The sequence below is a fragment of the Cherax quadricarinatus genome, chromosome 30 (genome assembly GCF_038502225.1).
Source record: "Cherax quadricarinatus isolate ZL_2023a chromosome 30, ASM3850222v1, whole genome shotgun sequence".
NCBI lineage: Eukaryota > Metazoa > Arthropoda > Malacostraca > Decapoda > Parastacidae > Cherax > Cherax quadricarinatus.
In genome coordinates this window covers 16,459,938-16,481,196 of record NC_091321.1, presented here as the reverse complement: position 1 = coordinate 16,481,196, position 21,259 = coordinate 16,459,938, and the positions used below count along the sequence as shown (strand labels likewise).

The window sequence follows — 21,259 nt, the reverse complement described above, 5'->3', positions numbered from 1 at the left end:
ATGATACACAACTGCACACAAGTGTCCACATGTATAATACACAACTGTACTCAAGTGTCCACATGTATAATACACAACTGTACACAAGTGTCCACATGTATGATACACAACTGCACACAAGTGTCCACATGTATAATACACAACTGCACACAAGTGTCCACATGTATGATACACAACTGCTCACAAGTGTCCACATGTATAATACACAACTGTACACAAGTGTCCACATGTATAATACACAACTGTACACAAGTGTCCACATGTATGATACACAACTGCACACAAGTGTCCACATGTATAATACACAACTGCACACAAGTGTCCACATGTATAATACACAACTGTACACAAGTGTCCACATGCATAATACACAACTGCAGACAAGTGTCCACATGTATGATATACAACTGCACACAAGTGTCCACATGTATAATACACAACTGTACACAAGTGTCCACATGTATAATACACAACTGCACACACGTGTCCACATGTATGATACACAACTGCACACAAGTGTCCACATGTATAATACACAACTGCACACAAGTGTCCACATGTATAATACACAACTGTACACAAGTGTCCACATGTATAATACACAACTGCACACAAGTGTCCACATGTATGATACACAACTGCACACAAGTGTGCACATGTATGATACACAATTGCACACAAGTGTCCACATGTATGATACACAACTGCACACAAGTGTCCACATGTATGATACATAACTTCACACAAGTGTCCACATGTATGATACACAACTGCACACAAGTGTCCACATGTATAATACACAACTGTACACAAGTGTCCACATGTATGATACACAACTGTACACAAGTGTCCACATGTATGATACACAACTGCACACAAGTGTCCACATGTATAATACACAACTGTACACAAGTGTCCACATGTATGATACACAATTGTACAGAAGTGTCCACATGTATGATACACAACTGAATACAAGTGTCCACATGTATGATACACAACTGTACACAAGTGTCCACATGTATGATACACAACTGTACACAAGTGTCCACAAGTATGATACACAATTGTACAGAAGTGTCCACATGTATGATACACAACTGAATACAAGTGTCCACATGTATGATACACAACTGTACACAAGTGTCCACATGTACGATACACAACTGTACACAAGTGTCCACATGTATAATACACAACTGTACACATGTATAATACACAACTGTACACAAGTGTCCACATGTATAATTCACAACTGTACACAAGTGTCCACATGTATAATACACAACTATACACAAGTGTCCACATGTATAATACACAACTGTACACAAGTGTCCACATGTATAATACACAACTGTACACAAGTGTCCACATGTATGATACACAACTGTGCACAAGTGTCCACATGTATAATGCACAACTGTACACAAGTGTCCACATGTATAATACACAACTGCGCACAAGTGTCCACATGTATAATACACAACTGTACACAAGTGTTCACATGTATAATACACAACTGTACACAAGTGTCCACATGTATAATACACAACTGTACACAAGTGTCCACATGTATAATACACAACTGTACACAAGTGTCCACATGTATAATACACAACTGCACACAAGTGTCCACATGTATAATACACAACTGCACACAAGTGTCCACATGTATAATACACAACTGCAAACAAGTGTCCACATGTATGATACAAAACTGCACACAAGTGTCCACATGTATGATACACAACTGTACACAAGTGTCCACATGTATAATTCACAACTGTACACAAGTGTCCACATGTATGATACACAACTGCACACAAGTGTCCACATGTATAATACACAACTGCACACAAGTGTCCCCTTGTATAATACACAACTGCACACAAATGTCCACATGTATAATACACAACTGCGCACAAGTGTCCACATGTATAATACACAACTGTACACAAGTGTCCACATGTATAATACACAACTGTACACAAGTGTCCACATGCATAATACACAACTGCACACAAATGTCCACATGTATGATACACAACTGCACACAAGTGTCCACATGAATAATGCACAACTGTACAGAAGTGTCCACATGTATAATACACAACTGCACACAAGTGTCCACATGTATGATAAACAACTGCACACAAGTGTCCACATGTGTAATTCACAACTGTACACAAGTGTCCACATGTATAATACACAACTGTACACAAGTGTCCACATGTATAATACACAACTGCAAACAAGTGTCCACATGTATGATACACAACTGCACACAAGTGTCCACATGTATGATACACAACTGCACACAAGTGTCCACATGTATGATACACAACTGCACACAAGTGTCCAGATGTATGATACACAACTGTACACAAGTGTCCACATGTATGATACACAACTGTACACAAGTGTCCACATGTATGATACACAACTGCACACAAGTGTCCACATGTATTATACACAGCTGTACACAAGTGTCCACATGTATGATACACAACTGTACACAAGTGTCCACATGTATAATACACAACTGCACACAAGTGTCCACATGTATGATACACAACTGCACACAAGTGTCCACATGTATAATACACAACTGTACACAAGTGTCCACATGTATAATACACAACTGTACACAAGTGTCCACATGTATAATACACAACTGTACACAAGTGTCCACATGTATAATACACAACTGTGCACAAGTGTCCACATGTATAATACACAACTGCACACAAGTGTCCATATGTATAATACACAACTGCACACAAGTATCCACATGTATAATAAACAGCTGCACACAAGTGTCCACATGTATAATACACAACTGCACACAAGTGTCCACATGTATGATACACAACTGCACACAAGTGTTCACATGTATGATACACAACTCTACACAAGTGTCCACATGTATAATACACAACTGTACTCAAGTGTCCACATGTATAATACACAACTGTGTACAAGTGTCCACATGTATGATACACAACTGCACACAAGTGTCCACGTGTATAATACACAACTGCACACAAGTGTCCACATGTATGATACACAACTGCACATATGTGTCCACATGTATAATACACAACTGTACACAAGTGTCCACATGTATAATATACAACTGTTCACAAGTGTCCACATGTATGATACACAACTGCACACAAGTGTCCACATGTATAATACACAACTGCACACAAGTGTCCACATGTATAATACACAACTGTACACAAGTGTCCACATGCATAATACACAACTGCAGACAAGTGTCCACATGTATGATATACAACTGCACACAAGTGTCCACATGTATAATACACAACTGTACACAAGTGTCCACATGTATAATACACAACTGCACACAAGTGTCCACATGTATGATACACAACTGCACACAAGTGTCCACATGCATAATACACAACTGTACACAAGTGTCCACATGTATAATACACAACTGTACACAAGTGTTCACATGTATAATACACAACTGCACACAAGTGTCCACATGTATGATACACAACTGCACACAAGTGTCCACATGTATGATACACAACTGCACACAAGTGTCCACATGTATGATACACAACTGCACACAAGTGTCCACATGTATGATACACAACTGCACACAAGTGTCCACATGTATGATACACAACTGTACACAAGTGTCCACATGTATGATACACAACTGCACACAAGTGTCCACATGTATAATACACAACTGTACACAAGTGTCGACATGTATGATACACAACTGTACACAAGTGTCCACATGTATAATACACAACTGCACACAAGTGTCCACATGTATGATACACAACTGTACACAAGTGTCCACATGTATAATACACAACTGCACACAAGTGTCCACATGTTTAATGCACAACTGCACACAAGTGTCCACATGTATAATACACAACTGTATACAAGTGTCCACATGTATAATACACAACTGCACACAAGTGTCCACATGTATGATACACAACTGCACACAAGTGTCCACATGTATGATACACAACTGCACACAAGTGTCCACATGTATGATACACAACTGCACACAAGTGTTCACATGTATGATACACAACTGCACACAAGTGTCCACATGTATGATACACAACTGCACACAAGTGTCCACATGTATGATACACAACTGCACACAAGTGTCCACATGTATGATACACAACTGCACACAAGTGTCCACATGTATGATACACAACTGCACACAAGTGTCCGCATGTATAATACACAACTGCACACAAGTGTCCACATGTATAAAACACAACTGTACACAAGTGTCCACATGTATGATACAGAACTGCACACAAGTGTCCGCATGTATAATACACAACTGTACACAAGTGTCCACATGTATAATACACAACTGTACACAATTGTCCACATGTATAATACACAACTGTACACAAGTGTCCACATGTATGATACACAACTGCACACAAGTGTCCGCATGTATGATACACAACTGCACACAAGTGTCCACATGTATGATACACAACTGCACACAAGTGTCCGCATGTATAATACACAACTGCACACAAGTGTCCACATGTATAATACACAATTGCACACAAGTGTCCACATGTATAATACACAACTGCACACAAGTGTCCACATGTATAATACACAACTGCACACAATGTCCACATGTATGATACACAACTGTACACAAGTGTCCACATGTATAATACACAACTGCACACAAGTGTCCACATGTATAATACACAACTGCACACAAGTGTCCACATGTATAATACACACCTGCACGCAAGTGTCCACATATATAATACACAACTGCACACAAGTGTCCACATGTATAATACACAACTGCACACAAGTGTCCACATGTATAATACACAACTGCACGCAAGTGTCCACATATATAATACACAACTGCACACAAGTGTCCACATGTATAATACCCAACTGCACACAAGTGTCCACATGTATGATACACAACTGCACACAAGTGTCCGCATGTATAATACACAACTGCACACAAGTGTCCACATGTATAATACACAACTGCACACAAGTGTCCACATGTATGATACACAACTGCACACAAGTGTCCGCATGTATAATGCACAACTGCACACAAGTGTCCACATGTATAATACACAACTGCACACAAGTGTCCACATGTATGATAGACAACTGCACACAAGTGTCCACATGTATAATACACAACTGTACACAAGTGTCCACATGTATAATACACAACTGTACACAAGTGTCCATATGTATAATCACATCTGTACACAAGTGTCCACATGTATAATACACAACTGCACACAAGTGTCCACATGTATGATACACAACTGTACACAAGTGTCCACATGTATAATACACAACTGCACACAAGTGTCCACATGTATAATACACAACTGTACACAAGTGTCCACATGTATGATACACAACTGCACACAAGTGTCCACATGTACGACACACAACTGTACACAAGTGTCCACATGTACGACACACAACTGCACACAAATGTCCACATGTACGACACACAACTGCACACAAGTGTCCACATGTACGACACACAACTGTACACAAGTGTCCACATGTACGACACACAACTGCACACAAGTGTCCACCTGTCCGACACGCGACTGCACACAACAAATGTACGACACACAACTGTACACAAGTGTCCACATGTACGACACACAACTACAAGTGTCCACATGTACGACACACAACTGCACACAAGTGTCCACATGTACGACACACAACTGCACACAAGTGTCCACATGTACGACACACAACTGCACACAAGTGTCCACATGTACGACACACAACTGCACACAAGTGTCCACATGTACGACACACAACTGCACACAAGTGTCCACATGTACGACACACAACTGCACACAAGTGTCCACATGTACGACACACAACTGCACACAAGTGTCCACATGTACGACACACAACTGCACACAAGTGTCCACATGTACGACACACAACTAAACCTGTAGAAGAATGCAAGCAATAATGTCTATAGGAATTCTAAAAGAGAATACGGGAGCTAAAAAAATATATATATAGTAACGCTACTGCAAGAGACGCAGCGCGACCAATGTTCAGGCATAAGTAGATAGTTGGATATTTGTATCAAAATATTGACAGAGATCAAGCAAGGCTATTGAACCTACAGAAATTGGTAAAACAAAAATATATAATGCGTGCAATGGGCTAGTGGATTGCGATGAGGCCTACATTCTCGGGGTCACTGATAGGCCTACAATAATGCTGTAATCATCAGGAGGGTTGCTCAGGTGATGGTGGAGTCATCGTGAGGAGCAAGGGGGAATAGCGTAGGAACAAGCTAAAACAATGGTACTGCTCTACTGTGCGAACTGGCTGCTACCTGACGGAAATAAAAAGAATAGCGTGTGGGGTTGTATTACAGTGTGAGGGATAATATTACAGAGCGTGGGATGGTATTTCAGGGTGTGGAATGGTATTAAATGGAAACAAAGGAGGTTTTCTGATGGGATAGAGTATTAGTGGGTCTGGAAGAGGCTACTGGAGCACAAAGGAGGGGAAAATCGGAATGCTTTCTAAAGTGGCTACCGGAAAACAAGAGGGGAAAATGCGTCAACTACAGGCAAGAAAAACAACGCACGAGGGAACTATCAAAGGGCAACAGAAGGAGTCCCTTGATTCAGGGAGAGGGCATGAAGCTACTAGAGAAAAATGAAGCAATCCTTAACCAAGGGAAAAGGGACTGAGATTTTGTAGGTACCGTAGGACAATAATGGCGTCTCTTAGGTCAAAAATAGGGGAGACTGGGGATAGAAGGAGAAGTGGGTCTCTTTGATGAAATGGATAGGATCTGGAGAGCGTAAGACTGACCCAGATCAAAGGAGATAGTCCTCGGGTTGAGTGGGGGGGAGGGGGTATTTTGGGAGCTGGCTGGATTTCAGTGGCCCAGGCTAAGATAGAGGGAACTAGGGACCAGGAGAAAAAAAATGGTCTTGGGAGCAGGGGCTAGGGACCAAGAGCTGGAGACCAAAGACTTTTGTCTTGGGACTGGGAAGTGAGGAAGGCGGCCGGCCGAGCACGAAGAAAAAGTAGGAGGAGGAGAGAAAGATGATTGGAAAGAAAGAGAAATGGTATATCTAACATTATTAGGCAAGAGAAAATAAGGAATGTAAAGCTGACCGAGGAATGGAAGAGAGGAATAAGAAAACACTGAAGAGAAATAATAGCCTAAAGCAGGAAACACGATAAAGTGAAGGAAAATTATGAGATAATAGGACACGAAAGACTTTCATTTTTGTCAGTTAACACAAACAAGACAATCGATGCCCAGGTGAGAAGACTAACTGTGATTGTTATTGTAATTGTTAGTGTGATTGTTAGTGTAATTGTTAGTGTAATTGTTAGTGTAATTGTTATTGTAATTGTTAGTGTAATTGTTATTGTAATTGTTAGTGTAATTGTTAGTGTAATTGTTAGTGTAATTGTTAGTGTGATTGTTAGTGTAATTGTTATTGTAATTGTTATTGTAATTGTTAGTGTAATTGTTAGTGTAATTGTTAGTGTAATTGTTAGTGTAATTGTTATTGTAATTGTTAGTGTAATTGTTATTGTAATTGTTATTGTAATTGTTAGTGTAATTGTTAGTGTAATTGTTATTGTAATTGTTATTGTAATTGTTAGTGTAATTGTTAGTGTAATTGTTAGTGTAATTGTTAGTGTAATTGTTATTGTAATTGTTAGTGTAATTGCTATTGTAATTGTTATTGTAATTGTTATTGTAATTGTTAGTGTAATTGTTAGTGTAATTGTTATTGTAATTGTTATTGTAATTGTTAGTGTAATTGTTAGTGTAATTGTTATTGTAATTGTTAGTGTAATTGTTATTGTAATTGTTAGTGTAATTGTTATTGTAATTGTTAGTGTAATTGTTATTGTAATTGTTTGTGTAATTGTTATTGTAATTGTTAGTGTAATTGTTATTGTAATTGTTAGTGTAATTGTTATTGTAATTGTTAGTGTAATTGTTATTGTAATTGTTAGTGTAATTGTTATTGTAATTGTTAGTGTAATTGTTATTGTAATTGTTATTGTAATTGTTATTGTAATTGTGTAATTGTTATTGTAATTGTGTAATTGTAATTGTGTAATAGTGTAATTGTTATTGTAATTGTTGTGTAATTGTTTGTAATTGTTAGTGTAATTGTTAGTGTAATTGTGTAATTGTTTGTAATTGTTAGTGTAATTGTTAGTGTAATTGTTAGTGTAATTGTTAGTGTAATTGTTAGTGTAATTGTTAGTGTAATTGTTATTGTAATTGTTAGTGTAATTGTTAGTGTAATTGTGTAATTGTGTAATTGTTAATTGTTATTGTAATTGTTATTGTAATTGTTAGTGTAATTGTTAGTGTAATTGTTAGTGTAATTGTTATTGTAATTGTTAGTGTAATTGTTAGTGTAATTGTTATTGTAATTGTTAGTGTAATTGTTATTGTAATTGTTAGTGTAATTGTTATTGTAATTGTTATTTAATTGTTAGTGTAATTGTTATTGTAATTGTTATTGTAATTGTTAGTGTAATTGTTATTGTAATTGTTAGTGTAATTGTTAGTGTAATTGTTATTGTAATTGTTATTGTAATTGTTATTGTAATTGTTATTGTAATTGTTAGTGTAATTGTTATTGTAATTGTAATTTAATTGTTAGTGTAATTGTTATTGTAATTGTAATTTAATTGTTAGTTAATTGTGTAATTGTTATTGTAATTGTTAGTGTAATTGTTAGTGTAATTGTTATTGTAATTGTTATTGTAATTGTTATTGTAATTGTTATTGTAATTGTTAGTGTAATTGTTATTGTAATTGTAATTTAATTGTTAGTGTAATTGTTATTGTAATTGTTATTGTAATTGTTATTGTAATTGTTATTGTAATTGTTAGTGTAATTGTTAGTGTAATTGTTATTTAATTGTTATTGTAATTGTTATTGTAATTGTTATTGTAATTGTTATTGTAATTGTTAGTGTAATTGTTATTGTAATTGTTATTGTAATTGTTATTGTAATTGTTATTGTAATTGTTATTGCAATTGTTATTGTAATTGTTATTGTAATTGTTATTGTAATTGTTAGTGTAATTGTTATTGTAATTGTTAGTGTAATTGTTATTGTAATTGTTATTGTAATTGTTAGTGTAATTGGTAGTGTGATTGTTAGTGTAATTGTTATTTAATTGTTAGTGTAATTGTTAGTGTAATTGTTATTGTAATTGTTATTTAATTGTTAGTGTAATTGTTATTGTAATTGTTAGTGTAATTGTTATTGTAATTGTTATTTAATTGTTATTGTAATTGTTATTGTAATTGTTAGTGTAATTGTTAGTGTAATTGTTAGTGTAATTGTTATTGTAATTGTTATTGTAATTGTTATTGTAATTGTTATTGTAAGTGTTAGTGTAATTGTTATTGTAATTGTTATTGTAATTGTTAGTGTAATTGTTAGTGTAATTGTTATTGTAATTGTTATTGTAATTGTTATTGTAATTATTATTGTAATTGTTATTGTAATTGTTAGTGTAATTGATATTGTAATTGTTAGTGTAATTGTTATTGTAATTGCTATTGTAATTGTTAGTGTAATTGTTATTGTAATTGTTAGTGTAATTGTTATTGTAATTGTTATTGTAATTGTTAGTGTAATTGTTAGTGTGATTGTTAGTGTAATTGTTATTTAATTGTTAGTGTAATTGTTATTGTAATTGTTAGTGTAATTGTTAGTGTAATTGTTATTTAATTGTTAGTGTAATTGTTAGTGTAATTGTTAGTGTAATTGTTATTGTAATTGTTATTGTAATTGTTAGTGTAATTGTTATTGTAATTGTTATTGTAATTGTTATTGTAATTGTTATTGTAATTGTTATTGTAATTGTTATTGTAATTGTTATTGTAATTGTTATTGTAATTGTTATTGTAATTGTTAGTGAAATTGTTATTGTAATTGTTATTGTAATTGTTATTGTAATTGTTACTGTAATTGTTAGTGTAATTGTTATTGTAATTGTTATTGTAATTGTTATTGTAATTGTTGTTGTAATTGTTATTGTAATTGTTATTGTAATTGTTATTGTAATTGTTATTGTAATTGTTATTGTAATTGTTATTGTAATTCTTAGTGTAATTGTTATTGTAATTGTTATTGTAATTGTTAGTGTAATTGTTATTGTAATTGTTAGTGTAATTGTTATTGTAATTGTTATTGTAATTGTTATTGTAATTGTTATTGTAATTGTTAGTGTAATTGTTATTGTAATTGTTAGTGTAATTGTTATTGTAATTGTTAGTGTAATTGTTATTGTAATTGTTAGTGTAATTGTTATTGTAATTGTTAGTGTAATTGTTATTGTAATTGTTATTGTATTTGTTATTGTAATTGTTATTGTAATTGTTATTGTAATTGTTAGTGTAATTGTTATTGTAATTGTTATTGTAATTGTTAGTGTAATTGTTATTGTAATTGTTAGTGTAATTGTTATTGTAATTGTTATTGTAATTGTTAGTGTAATTGTTATTGTAATTGTTAGTGTAATTGTTATTGTAATTGTTAGTGTAATTGTTATTGTAATTGTTAGTGTAATTGTTATTGTAATTGTTAATGTAATTACTTGGTAGTTGTTGGAAATTAAAATATTTGCTAGTCAATTTATTAGTCGAAAATTATTAGTGTTAGAAGTGTTAAGTGTTAAGTGTCTGGTGTTAAGTGTTAAGTGTTAAGTGTCTGGTGTTAAGTGTTAAGTGTTTGGTGTTAAGTGTTTGGTGTTAAGTGTTAAGTGTTTGGTGTTAAGTGTTAAGTGTTTGGTGTTAAGTGTTTGGTGTTAAGTGTTAAGTGTCTGGTGTTAAGTGTTAAGTGTTTGGTGTTAATTGTTTGGTGTTAAGTGTTAAGTGTCTGGTGTTAAGTGTTAAGTGTTAAGTGTCTGGTGTTAAGTGTTAAGTGTTTGGTGTTAAGTGTTTGGTGTTAAGTGTTTGGTGTTAAGTGTTAAGTGTTAAGTGTTTGGTGTTAAGTGTTAAGTGTCTGGTGTTAAATCTTTCTTAGCCTTATTTTAGTTATTTTTCTTCAGCTTAGTTAGCCTTCAGCAAGGTGTGTTCGGCAAGGTGTGTTCAGCGAGGTGTGTTCAGCAAGGTGTGTTCAGTAAGGTGTGTTCAGGAAGGTGTGTTCAGTAAGGTGTGTTCAGCAAGGTGTGTTCAGCAAGGTATGTTCAGCGAGGTGTGTTCAGCAAGGTGTGTTCAGCAAGGTGTGTTCAGCGAGGTGTGTTCAGCAAGGTGTGTTCAGTAAGGTGTGTTCAGGAAGGTGTGTTCAGCAAGGTGTGTTCAGCAAGGTGTGTTCAGTAAGGTGTGTTCAGTAAGGTGTGTTCAGCGAGGTGTGTTCAGCAAGGTGTGTTCAGCAAGGTGTGTTCAGGAAGGTGTGTTCAGCAAGGTGTGTTCAGCAAGGTGTGTTCAGGAAGGTGTGTTCAGCAAGGTGTGTTCAGCAAGGTGTGTTCAGTAAGGTGTGTTCAGCAAGGTGTGTTCAGCAAGGTGTGTTCAGTAAGGTGTGTTCAGTAAGGTGTGTTCAGCAAGGTGTGTTCAGTAAGGTGTGTTCAGTAAGGTGTGTTCAGCAAGGTGTGTTCAGTAAGGTGTGTTCAGTAAGGTGTGTTCAGCAAGGTGTGTTCAGTAAGGTGTGTTCAGCAAGGTGTGTTCAGTAAGGTGTGTTCAGCAAGGTGTGTTCAGCAAGGTGTGTTCAGTAAGGTGTGTTCAGTAAGGTGTGTTCAGCAAGGTGTGTTCAGTAAGGTGTGTTCAGTAAGGTGTGTTCAGCAAGGTGTGTTCAGTAAGGTGTGTTCAGTAAGGTGTGTTCAGCAAGGTGTGTTCAGTAAGGTGTGTTCAGCAAGGTGTGTTCAGCAAGGTGTGTTCAGTAAGGTGTGTTCAGTAAGGTGTGTTCAGCAAGGTGTGTTCAGCAAGGTGTGTTCAGCAAGGTGTGTTCAGCAAGGTGTGTTCAGTAAGGTGTGTTCAGTAAGGTGTGTTCAGCAAGGTGTGTTCAGCAAGGTGTGTTCAGCAAGGTGTGTTCAGCAAGGTGTGTTCAGCAAGGTGTGTTCAGCAAGGTGTGTTCAGCGAGGTGTGTTCAGCAAGGTGTGTTCAGCAAGGTGTGTTCAGAAAGGTGTGTTCAGCAAGGTGTGTTCAGCAAGGTGTGTTCAGCAAGGTGTGTTCAGCAAGGTGTGTTCAGCAAGGTGTGTTCAGCAAGGTGTGTTCAGCGAGGTGTGTTCAGCAAGGTGTGTTCAGCAAGGTGTGTTCAGTAAGGTGTGTTCAGCAAGGTGTGTTCAGCAAGGTGTGTTCAGCAAGGTGTGTTCAGTAAGGTGTGTTCAGCAAGGTGTGTTCAGCAAGGTGTGTTCAGCAAGGTGTGTTCAGCAAGGTGTGTTCAGGAAGGTGTGTTCAGTAAGGTGTGTTCAGCAAGGTGTGTTCAGCAAGGTGTGTTCAGCAAGGTGTGTTCAGGAAGGTGTGTTCAGGAAGGTGTGTTCAGCAAGGTGTGTTCAGCAAGGTGTGTTCAGCAAGGTGTGTTCATCAAGGTGTGTTCAGGAAGGTGTGTTCAGCAAGGTGTGTTCAGCAAGGTGTGTTCAGCAAGGTGTGTTAAGCAAGGTGTGTTCAGCAAGGTGTGTTCAGCAAGGTGTGTTCAGTAAGGTGTGTTCAGCAAGGTGTGTTCAACAAGGTGTGTTCAGCAAGGTGTGTTCAGCAAGGTGTGTTCAGGAAGGTGTGTTCAGTAAGGTGTGTTCAGCAAGGTGTGTTCAGCAAGGTGTGTTCAGCGAGGTGTGTTCAGCAAGGTGTGTTCAGCAAGGTGTGTTCAGTAAGGTGTGTTCAGCAAGGTGTGTTCAGCAAGGTGTGTTCAGCAAGGTGTGTTCAGCAAGGTGTGTTCAGGAAGGTGTGTTCAGTAAGGTGTGTTCAGCAAGGTGTGTTCAGCAAGGTGTGTTCAGCGAGGTGTGTTCAGCAAGGTGTGTTCAGCAAGGTGTGTTCAGAAAGGTGTGTTCAGCAAGGTGTGTTCAGCAAGGTGTGTTCAGCAAGGTGTGTTCAGCAAGGTGTGTTCAGCAAGGTGTGTTCAGTAAGGTGTGTTCAGCAAGGTGTGTTCAGCAAGGTGTGTTCAGTAAGGTGTGTTCAGCAAGGTGTGTTCAGCAAGGTGTGTTCAGCAAGGTGTGTTCAGCAAGGTGTGTTCAGCAAGGTGTGTTCAGGAAGGTGTGTTCAGTAAGGTGTGTTCAGCAAGGTGTGTTCAGCAAGGTGTGTTCAGCAAGGTGTGTTCAGGAAGGTGTGTTCAGGAAGGTGTGTTCAGCAAGGTGTGTTCAGCAAGGTGTGTTCAGCAAGGTGTGTTCATCAAGGTGTGTTCAGGAAGGCGTGTTCAGCAAGGTGTGTTCAGGAAGGTGTGTTCAGGAAGGTGTGTTCAGCAAGGTGTGTTCAGCAAGGTGTGTTCAGCAAGGTGTGTTCAGCAAGGTGTGTTCAGCAGGGTGTGTTCAGCAAGGTGTTCAAGGTGTGTTCAGAAAGGTGTGTTCAGGAAGGTGTGTTCAGCAAGGTGTGTTCAGGAAGGTGTGTTCAGGAAGGTGTGTTCAGCAAGGTGTGTTCAGCAAGGTGTGTTCAGGGAGGTGTGTTCAGCAAGGTGTGTTCAGCAAGGTGTGTTCAGCAAGGTGTGTTCAGCAAGGTGTGTTCAGAAAGGTGTGTTCAGCAAGGTGTGTTCAGCAAGGTGTGTTCAGCAAGGTGTGTTCAGCAAGGTGTGTTCAGTAAGGTGTTTTCAGCAAGGTGTGTTCAGCAAGGTGTGTTCAGTAAGGTGTGTTCAGCAAGGTGTGTTCAGCAAGGTGTGTTCAGCAAGGTGTGTTCAGCAAGGTGTGTTCAGCAAGGTGTGTTCAGTAAGGTGTGTTCAGCAAGGTGTGTTCAGCAAGGTGTGTTCAGGAAGGTGTGTCCAGCAAGGTGTGTTCAGGAAGGTGTGTTCAGCAAGGTGTGTTCAGCAAGGTGTGTTCAGGAAGGTGTGTTCAGCAAGGTGTGTTCAGCAAGGTGTGTTCAGCAAGGTGTGTTCAGCAAGGTGTGTTCAGCAAGGTGTGTTCAGCAAGGTGTGTTCATCAAGGTGTGTTCAGGAAGGCGTGATCAGCAAGGTGTGTTCAGCAAGGTGTGTTCAGGAAGGTGTGTTCAGCAAGGTGTGTTCAGCAAGGTGTGTTCAGCAAGGTGTGTTCAGCAAGGTGTGTTCAGCAGGGTGTGTTCAGCAAGGTGTTCAAGGTGTGTTCAGAAAGGTGTGTTCAGGAAGGTGTGTTCAGCAAGGTGTGTTCAGCAAGGTGTGTTCAGGAAGGTGTTCAGCAAGGTGTGTTCAGCAAGGTGTGTTCAGCAAGGTGTGTTCAGCAAGGTGTGTTCAGCGAGGTGTGTTCAGCAAGGTGTGTTCAGCAAGGTGTGTTCAGGAAGGTGTGTTCAGCAAGGTGTGTTCAGCAAGTTGTGTTCAGCAAGGTGTTCAAGGTGTGTTCAGCAAGGTGTGTTCAGCAAGGTGTGTTCAGCAAGGTGTGCTCAGCAAGGTGTGTTCAGGAAGGTGTGTTCAGGAAGGTGTGTTCAGCAAGGTGTGTTCAGCAAGGTGTGTTCAGGAAGGTGTGTTCAGCAAGGTGTGTTCAGCAAGGTGTGTTCAGGAAGGTGTGTTCAGGAAGGTGTGTTCAGCAAGGTGTGTTCAGCAAGGTGTGTTCAGCAAGGTGTGTTCAGCAAGGTGTGTTCAGGAAGGTGTGTTCAGCAAGGTGTGTTCAGCAAGGTGTGTTCAGGAAGGTGTGTTCAGGGAGGTGTGTTCAGCAAGGTGTGTTCAGGAAGGTGTGTTCATGAAGGTGTGTTCAGCAAGGTGTGTTCAGCAAGGTGTGTTCAGGAAGGTGTGTTCAGCAAGGTGTGTTCAGCAAGGTGTGTTCAGCAAGATGTGTTCAGCAAGGTGTGTTCAGGAAGGTGTGTTCAGCAAGGTGTGTTCAGCAAGGTGTGTTCAGGAAGGTGTGTCCAGCAAGGTGTGTTCAGGAAGGTGTGTTCAGTAAGGTGTGTTCAGCAAGGTGTGTTCAGGAAGGTGTGTCCAGCAAGGTGTGTTCAGCAAGATGTGTTCAGCAAGGTGTGTTCAGGAAGGTGTGTTCAGCAAGGTGTGTTCAGCAAGGTGTGTTCAGGAAGGTGTGTTCAGGAAAGTGTGTTCAGCAAGGTGTGTTCAGCAAGGTGTGTTCAGCGAAGTGTGTTCAGCGAAGTGTGTTCAGCGAGGTGTGTTCAGCAAGGTGTGTTCAGGAAGGTGTGTTCAGGAAAGTGTGTTCAGGAAGGTGTGTTCAGCAAGGTGTGTTCAGCGAGGTGTGTTCAGCAAGGTGTGTTCAGCAAGGTGTGTTCAGGAAGGTGTGTTCAGCAAGGTGTGTTCAGCAAGGTGTGTTCAGCGAGGTGTGTTCAGCGAAGTGTGTTCAGCGAAGTGTGTTCAGCGAGGTGTGTTCAGCGAGGTGTGTTCAGCAAGGTGTGTTCAGGAAGGTGTGTTCAGCAAGGTGTGTTCAGCAAGGTGTGTTCAGCAAGGTGTGTTCAGGAAGGTGTGTTCAGCAAGGTGTGTTCAGGAAGGTGTGTTCAGCAAGGTGTGTTCAGGAAGGTGTGTTCAGCAAGGTGTGTTCAGGAAGGTGTGTTCAGCAAGGTGTGTTCAGGAAGGTGTGTTCAGCAAGGTGTGTTCAGGAAGGTGTGTTCATGAAGGTGTGTTCAGCAAGGTGTGTTCAGCAAGGTGTGTTCAGGAAGGTGTGTTCAGCAAGGTGTGTTCAGCAAGGTGTGTTCAGCAAGATGTGTTCAGCAAGGTGTGTTCAGGAAGGTGTGTTCAGCAAGGTGTGTTCAGCAAGGTGTGTTCAGGAAGGTGTGTCCAGCAAGGTGTGTTCAGGAAGGTGTGTTCAGTAAGGTGTGTTCAGCAAGGTGTGTTCAGGAAGGTGTGTCCAGCAAGGTGTGTTCAGCAAGATGTGTTCAGCAAGGTGTGTTCAGGAAGGTGTGTTCAGCAAGGTGTGTTCAGCAAGGTGTGTTCAGGAAGGTGTGTTCAGGAAAGTGTGTTCAGCAAGGTGTGTTCAGCAAGGTGTGTTCAGCGAAGTGTGTTCAGCGAAGTGTGTTCAGCGAGGTGTGTTCAGCAAGGTGTGTTCAGGAAGGTGTGTTCAGGAAAGTGTGTTCAGGAAGGTGTGTTCAGCAAGGTGTGTTCAGCGAGGTGTGTTCAGCAAGGTGTGTTCAGCAAGGTGTGTTCAGGAAGGTGTGTTCAGCAAGGTGTGTTCAGCAAGGTGTGTTCAGCGAGGTGTGTTCAGCGAAGTGTGTTCAGCGAAGTGTGTTCAGCGAGGTGTGTTCAGCGAGGTGTGTTCAGCAAGGTGTGTTCAGGAAGGTGTGTTCAGCAAGGTGTGTTCAGCAAGGTGTGTTCAGCAAGGTGTGTTCAGGAAGGTGTGTTCAGCAAGGTGTGTTCAGGAAGGTGTGTTCAGCAAGGTGTGTTCAGGAAGGTGTGTTCAGCAAGGTGTGTTCAGGAAGGTGTGTTCAGCAAGGTGTGTTCAGGAAGGTGTGTTCAGCAAGGTGTGTTCAGGAAGGTGTGTTCAGCAAGGTGTGTTCAGCAAGGTGTGTTCAGCAAGGTGTGTTCAGCAAGGTGTGTTCAGCAAGGTGTGTTCAGCGAGGTGTGTTCAGCAAGGTGTGTTCAGCAAGGTGTGTTCAGGAAGGTGTGTTCAGCAAGGTGTGTTCAGCAAGTTGTGTTCAGCAAGGTGTTCAAGGTGTGTTCAGCAAGGTGTGTTCAGCAAGGTGTGTTCAGCAAGGTGTGCTCAGCAAGGTGTGTTCAGGAAGGTGTGTTCAGGAAGGTGTGTTCAGCAAGGTGTGTTCAGCAAGGTGTGTTCAGGATGGTGTGTTCAGCAAGGTGTGTTCAGCAAGGTGTGTTCAGGAAGGTGTGTTCAGGAAGGTGTGTTCAGCAAGGTGTGTTCAGCAAGGTGTGTTCAGCAAGGTGTGTTCAGCAAGGTGTGTTCAGGAAGGTGTGTTCAGCAAGGTGTGTTCAGCAAGGTGTGTTCAGGAAGGTGTGTTCAGGAAGGTGTGTTCAGCAAGGTGTGTTCAGGAAGGTGTGTTCATGAAGGTGTGTTCAGCAAGGTGTGTTCAGCAAGGTGTGTTCAGGAAGGTGTGTTCAGCAAGGTGTGTTCAGCAAGGTGTGTTCAGCAAGATGTGTTCAGCAAGGTGTGTTCAGGAAGGTGTGTTCAGCAAGGTGTGTTCAGCAAGGTGTGTTCAGGAAGGTGTGTCCAGCAAGGTGTGTTCAGGAAGGTGTGTTCAGTAAGGTGTGTTCAGCAAGGTGTGTTCAGGAAGGTGTGTCCAGCAAGGTGTGTTCAGCAAGATGTGTTCAGCAAGGTGTGTTCAGGAAGGTGTGTTCAGCAAGGTGTGTTCAGCAAGGTGTGTTCAGGAAGGTGTGTTCAGGAAAGTGTGTTCAGCAAGGTGTGTTCAGCAAGGTGTGTTCAGCGAAGTGTGTTCAGCGAAGTGTGTTCAGCGAGGTGTGTTCAGCAAGGTGTGTTCAGGAAGGTGTGTTCAGGAAAGTGTGTTCAGGAAGGTGTGTTCAGCAAGGTGTGTTCAGCGAGGTGTGTTCAGCAAGGTGTGTTCAGCAAGGTGTGTTCAGGAAGGTGTGTTCAGCAAGGTGTGTTCAGCAAGGTGTGTTCAGCGAGGTGTGTTCAGCGAAGTGTGTTCAGCGAAGTGTGTTCAGCGAGGTGTGTTCAGCGAGGTGTGTTCAGCAAGGTGTGTTCAGGAAGGTGTGTTCAGCAAGGTGTGTTCAGCAAGGTGTGTTCAGCAAGGTGTGTTCAGGAAGGTGTGTTCAGCAAGGTGTGTTCAGGAAGGTGTGTTCAGCAAGGTGTGTTCAGGAAGGTGTGTTCAGGAAGGTGTGTTCAGGAAGGTGTGTTCAGGAAGGTGTGTTCAGCAAGGTGTGTTCAGCTTTGAGTCCTTCCTGCTTTACCGTGAACAGATTCAGTGTTTTTACTGTTACTAAATTTACTGCTCCCTCCTGTGAAATAATTGGTGATTCTGCTCCCTTCTGTTCATTGAGAAGACATAACATGATAACAACGGGAGACATTGCATGATAACAACGGGAGAAGTATGATAACAGTTAGTAAGAGTGATAGACCTTACGTGATAGGAACCGACTCTTTGAATTTCATGTTTAACCTGAAGGATTTGATATCTGCTTACAAACGCATGACGTTACGCACGTCCGCACTCACGAACGCTTCAAGTTACGCACGTCCGCACTTACGAACGCCTCAAGTTACGTACGTCCGCACTTGCAGATGGGACCCTTAAAAAACACAATTAAAAGTTTTACAACCTTTCTGAGCCGCGGTGCGAAGTTGTGTGAAACAGTCATCCTGTGTGCTATTGTTTTCTATATAAATAACTCCTTTGTAAAGGGTAACTCAAAGACACTTCAAGCAGGCAAAACGAAACCTTTATTTTGCGACGTTTCGCCCAATGTGGGTGAAACAGTTAACAAATGCTCTTCCTGCTTTAAAGTTCTTTGAATTTAACACTTGTCGACCTATGCTATTGTTTACTAAAGTCACAATCATAACTCGTCTGTAAGCTGAGGTTCTCCTGTATGTGGGAAAGATCTAGCCTGTTTGTCTGTCTGCCAACAAGAACGACTGTCCCAGCTTCTCCGGGAGATAAGTTGAAAGCTAAATTATATTCATACTCTGAGTTTTAAGAAAGAATAGATGAGGGCATCCGGAGTGAAGAAATGTTCCACTTTGCTGATGGGATATGAAAGTTACATGATGACAAAAGTCTTTCGTAGGCCTATCGTTGGGCTGTGATCTGGAAGTGCCTGAGCTTCGGCCGTAGCTAAATTTGGACAAATTTTGCTTAAAAAGTGAGTGTCAGCTCTTGAAAAAAAAAATATTCTCCAAACAGAACATCTCTCAGCCCAAACACTTCTCCAAGCACTGCCCTGAAGCTTCTCATGACAAAAGCTCCTTGCCAACATCAAGCACTGGTTTTAGTTCGCTTAATCCTGGACAATAGAAGGGAAAGGGGTCATTCCCACCGAAAAGCACTTGATTCGTCAGTCAGTTGCCAATAGGAAGGGGGATGACCCTTGCCACCTCCCAGCGTGGAGATGGTGACAGTGGCACCTAAATGGCACTAGTGCAAGACAAGGTTGGTGGTGGTGCCCAGAGTCAGGCTGCCAACAGGGGTGCCAAAGAGGGGTGCCAGCGAGGGTGCCAACATTCACGTAGCAAGTTAGAGAGTAGCGACAGCCAGACCGGGGGCGCGCCACTAGTGACATGAACTATGTCCAGCAATAACTGTGTCCTCAGATACTTACAACTGGCCAAAAGAAGCTCACACGTTTGAGTGTCTAGAGGGTATAGCTGAAGGTTCATTGGACATGAGAGCGTTAATGAAATTCTGGAAAAGAAGATGTTAAAATATTAATATTCTAATGACAGTACATGATTACATCTACTCTAATGAGCCTTGCTGAGTGTGCGAAGATTTCGCAAAGATAATTTTGCATAATTACATCAAACAGATTACGTTTTGAATTAATAACTTTTCGCATTTAATAGAAAAAATAGGTTAATAAACCCGCATTTTTGATGTCGATCAAACACTCCGCAAATCCCAGAATAAAGGCTCCAGTAGTCTACATGAAGAGCAGAGGGAGTTGAACCTCCAGGACAGAGCCCTGAGAGTTGAAGCCCCTCGCTGGTTCACAACACGGAGCTCACATGGTGATACTTACAGCTAGCTAAAAGTAGTTCGCATGTTTGACGATCCAAGGGATAGAGTTGGAGGTTCATTGGACAGGAAAGGGTCAAAGAAATTCTGCAAGGCAAAGGTGAAACCATATGAAGATTAAGGTTCAGACGGGAACTTTGGACTGTGGGGGCAGCATAAAGGTGAAATTATATGTAGACTTAGGTTCAAATTCAAACTTTGGAATTGAAGGAAGGGAGGGAAGGAGGGAGGGAGGGAAGGAGGGAGGGAGGGAGGGAAGGAAGGAGGGAGGGAATAATACAATGAGAGTTGCAAATCATCAAGAGGGAGAAATAATAAATCTGAACGTAATATATTTCGTATGAACAATTATTTGGCAGTGACTGGAGGCAAAATATCGTGTCAAGAACAAAGTGATGACTCAGGAGGATGTTGATATTACGACAGAATACGTTAGCTTTTAAAGAAAATAATTCTTTTTAATAATAAACTCAAATCTTGTACCACTGTTTCACACATTATTTTTGTTATAAATTAATATTTACACTGAAGACATTGTATGAACGTACATCAGTTATCTTGTACTGGCAACGTAAGAGCACACACACACACACACACACACACACACACACACACACACACACACACACACACGACCAGTGAAAAGGCGGGACCAGGAGCTATAGCTCGACCCCTGCAAACATAATTAGGTGAGTACACACACACACACACACACACGACCAGTGAAAAGGCGGGACCAGGAGCTATAGCTCGACCCCTGCAAACATAATTAGGTGAGTACACACACACACACACACACACGACCAGTGAAAAGGCGGGACCAGGAGCTATAGCTCGACCCCTGCAAACATAATTAGGTGAGTACACACACACACACACGACCAGTGAAAAGGCGGGACCAGGAGCTATAGCTCGACCCCTGCAAACATAGTTAGGTGAGTACACACACACACACGACCAGTGAAAAGGCGGGACCAGGAGCTATAGATCGACCCCTGCAAACATAATTAGGTGAGTACACACACACACACACACACACACAAACACACACACACACACACACACACACACACACACACACACACACAAACACACACACACACACACACACACACACACACACACACACACACACACACACACACACACACATTCAGCTTTGATCACTGAGTCATCATTGTATAAAAATATTAAAACAAATTATTCAACTGTCTAACAAAAAAAGAGAATAACGATAATGAAACCAGTAATTAGGACAGTAAAGTAAGGACAGTGTAGGATGTACAGACATATAACAACACTATTTAACCATAATTAATAATCCATTTTCTAAACTTTATGCAAATATTTTAAGAATTAAAATGAGAAATTCGTGACATCTGAGTTGCAAACATTGTAAAGTTGTAGTGATGTCATGATGAACCACGCAAGAAGGTACTATCTTGACGTCACTTGATGTAACGTTCATATTCACGGTTAAAACCAACACTTTTTGCCCT

The 21,259-nt window shown here is 40.5% G+C and overlaps 1 protein-coding gene across 4 annotated transcripts in view; it reads right to left on the bottom strand.

Moving 5' to 3' along the window:
* Nucleotides 1–21,259, bottom strand: part of LOC128692694 (glutamate-gated chloride channel) — a 70,118-nt gene that overhangs the window by 18,487 nt on the left and 30,372 nt on the right. For 3 of the 4 annotated variants that reach the window (XM_070089949.1, XM_070089952.1, XM_070089951.1), the window contains exon 4: nt 19,765–19,847. In XM_070089949.1, coding sequence (XP_069946050.1) covers nt 19,765–19,847 — 83 coding nt within the window. Of the gene's footprint in view, nt 1–19,344; nt 19,428–19,764; nt 19,848–21,259 lie in introns of all 4 variants that reach the window. The other variant, XM_070089950.1, reaches the window with a different exon arrangement.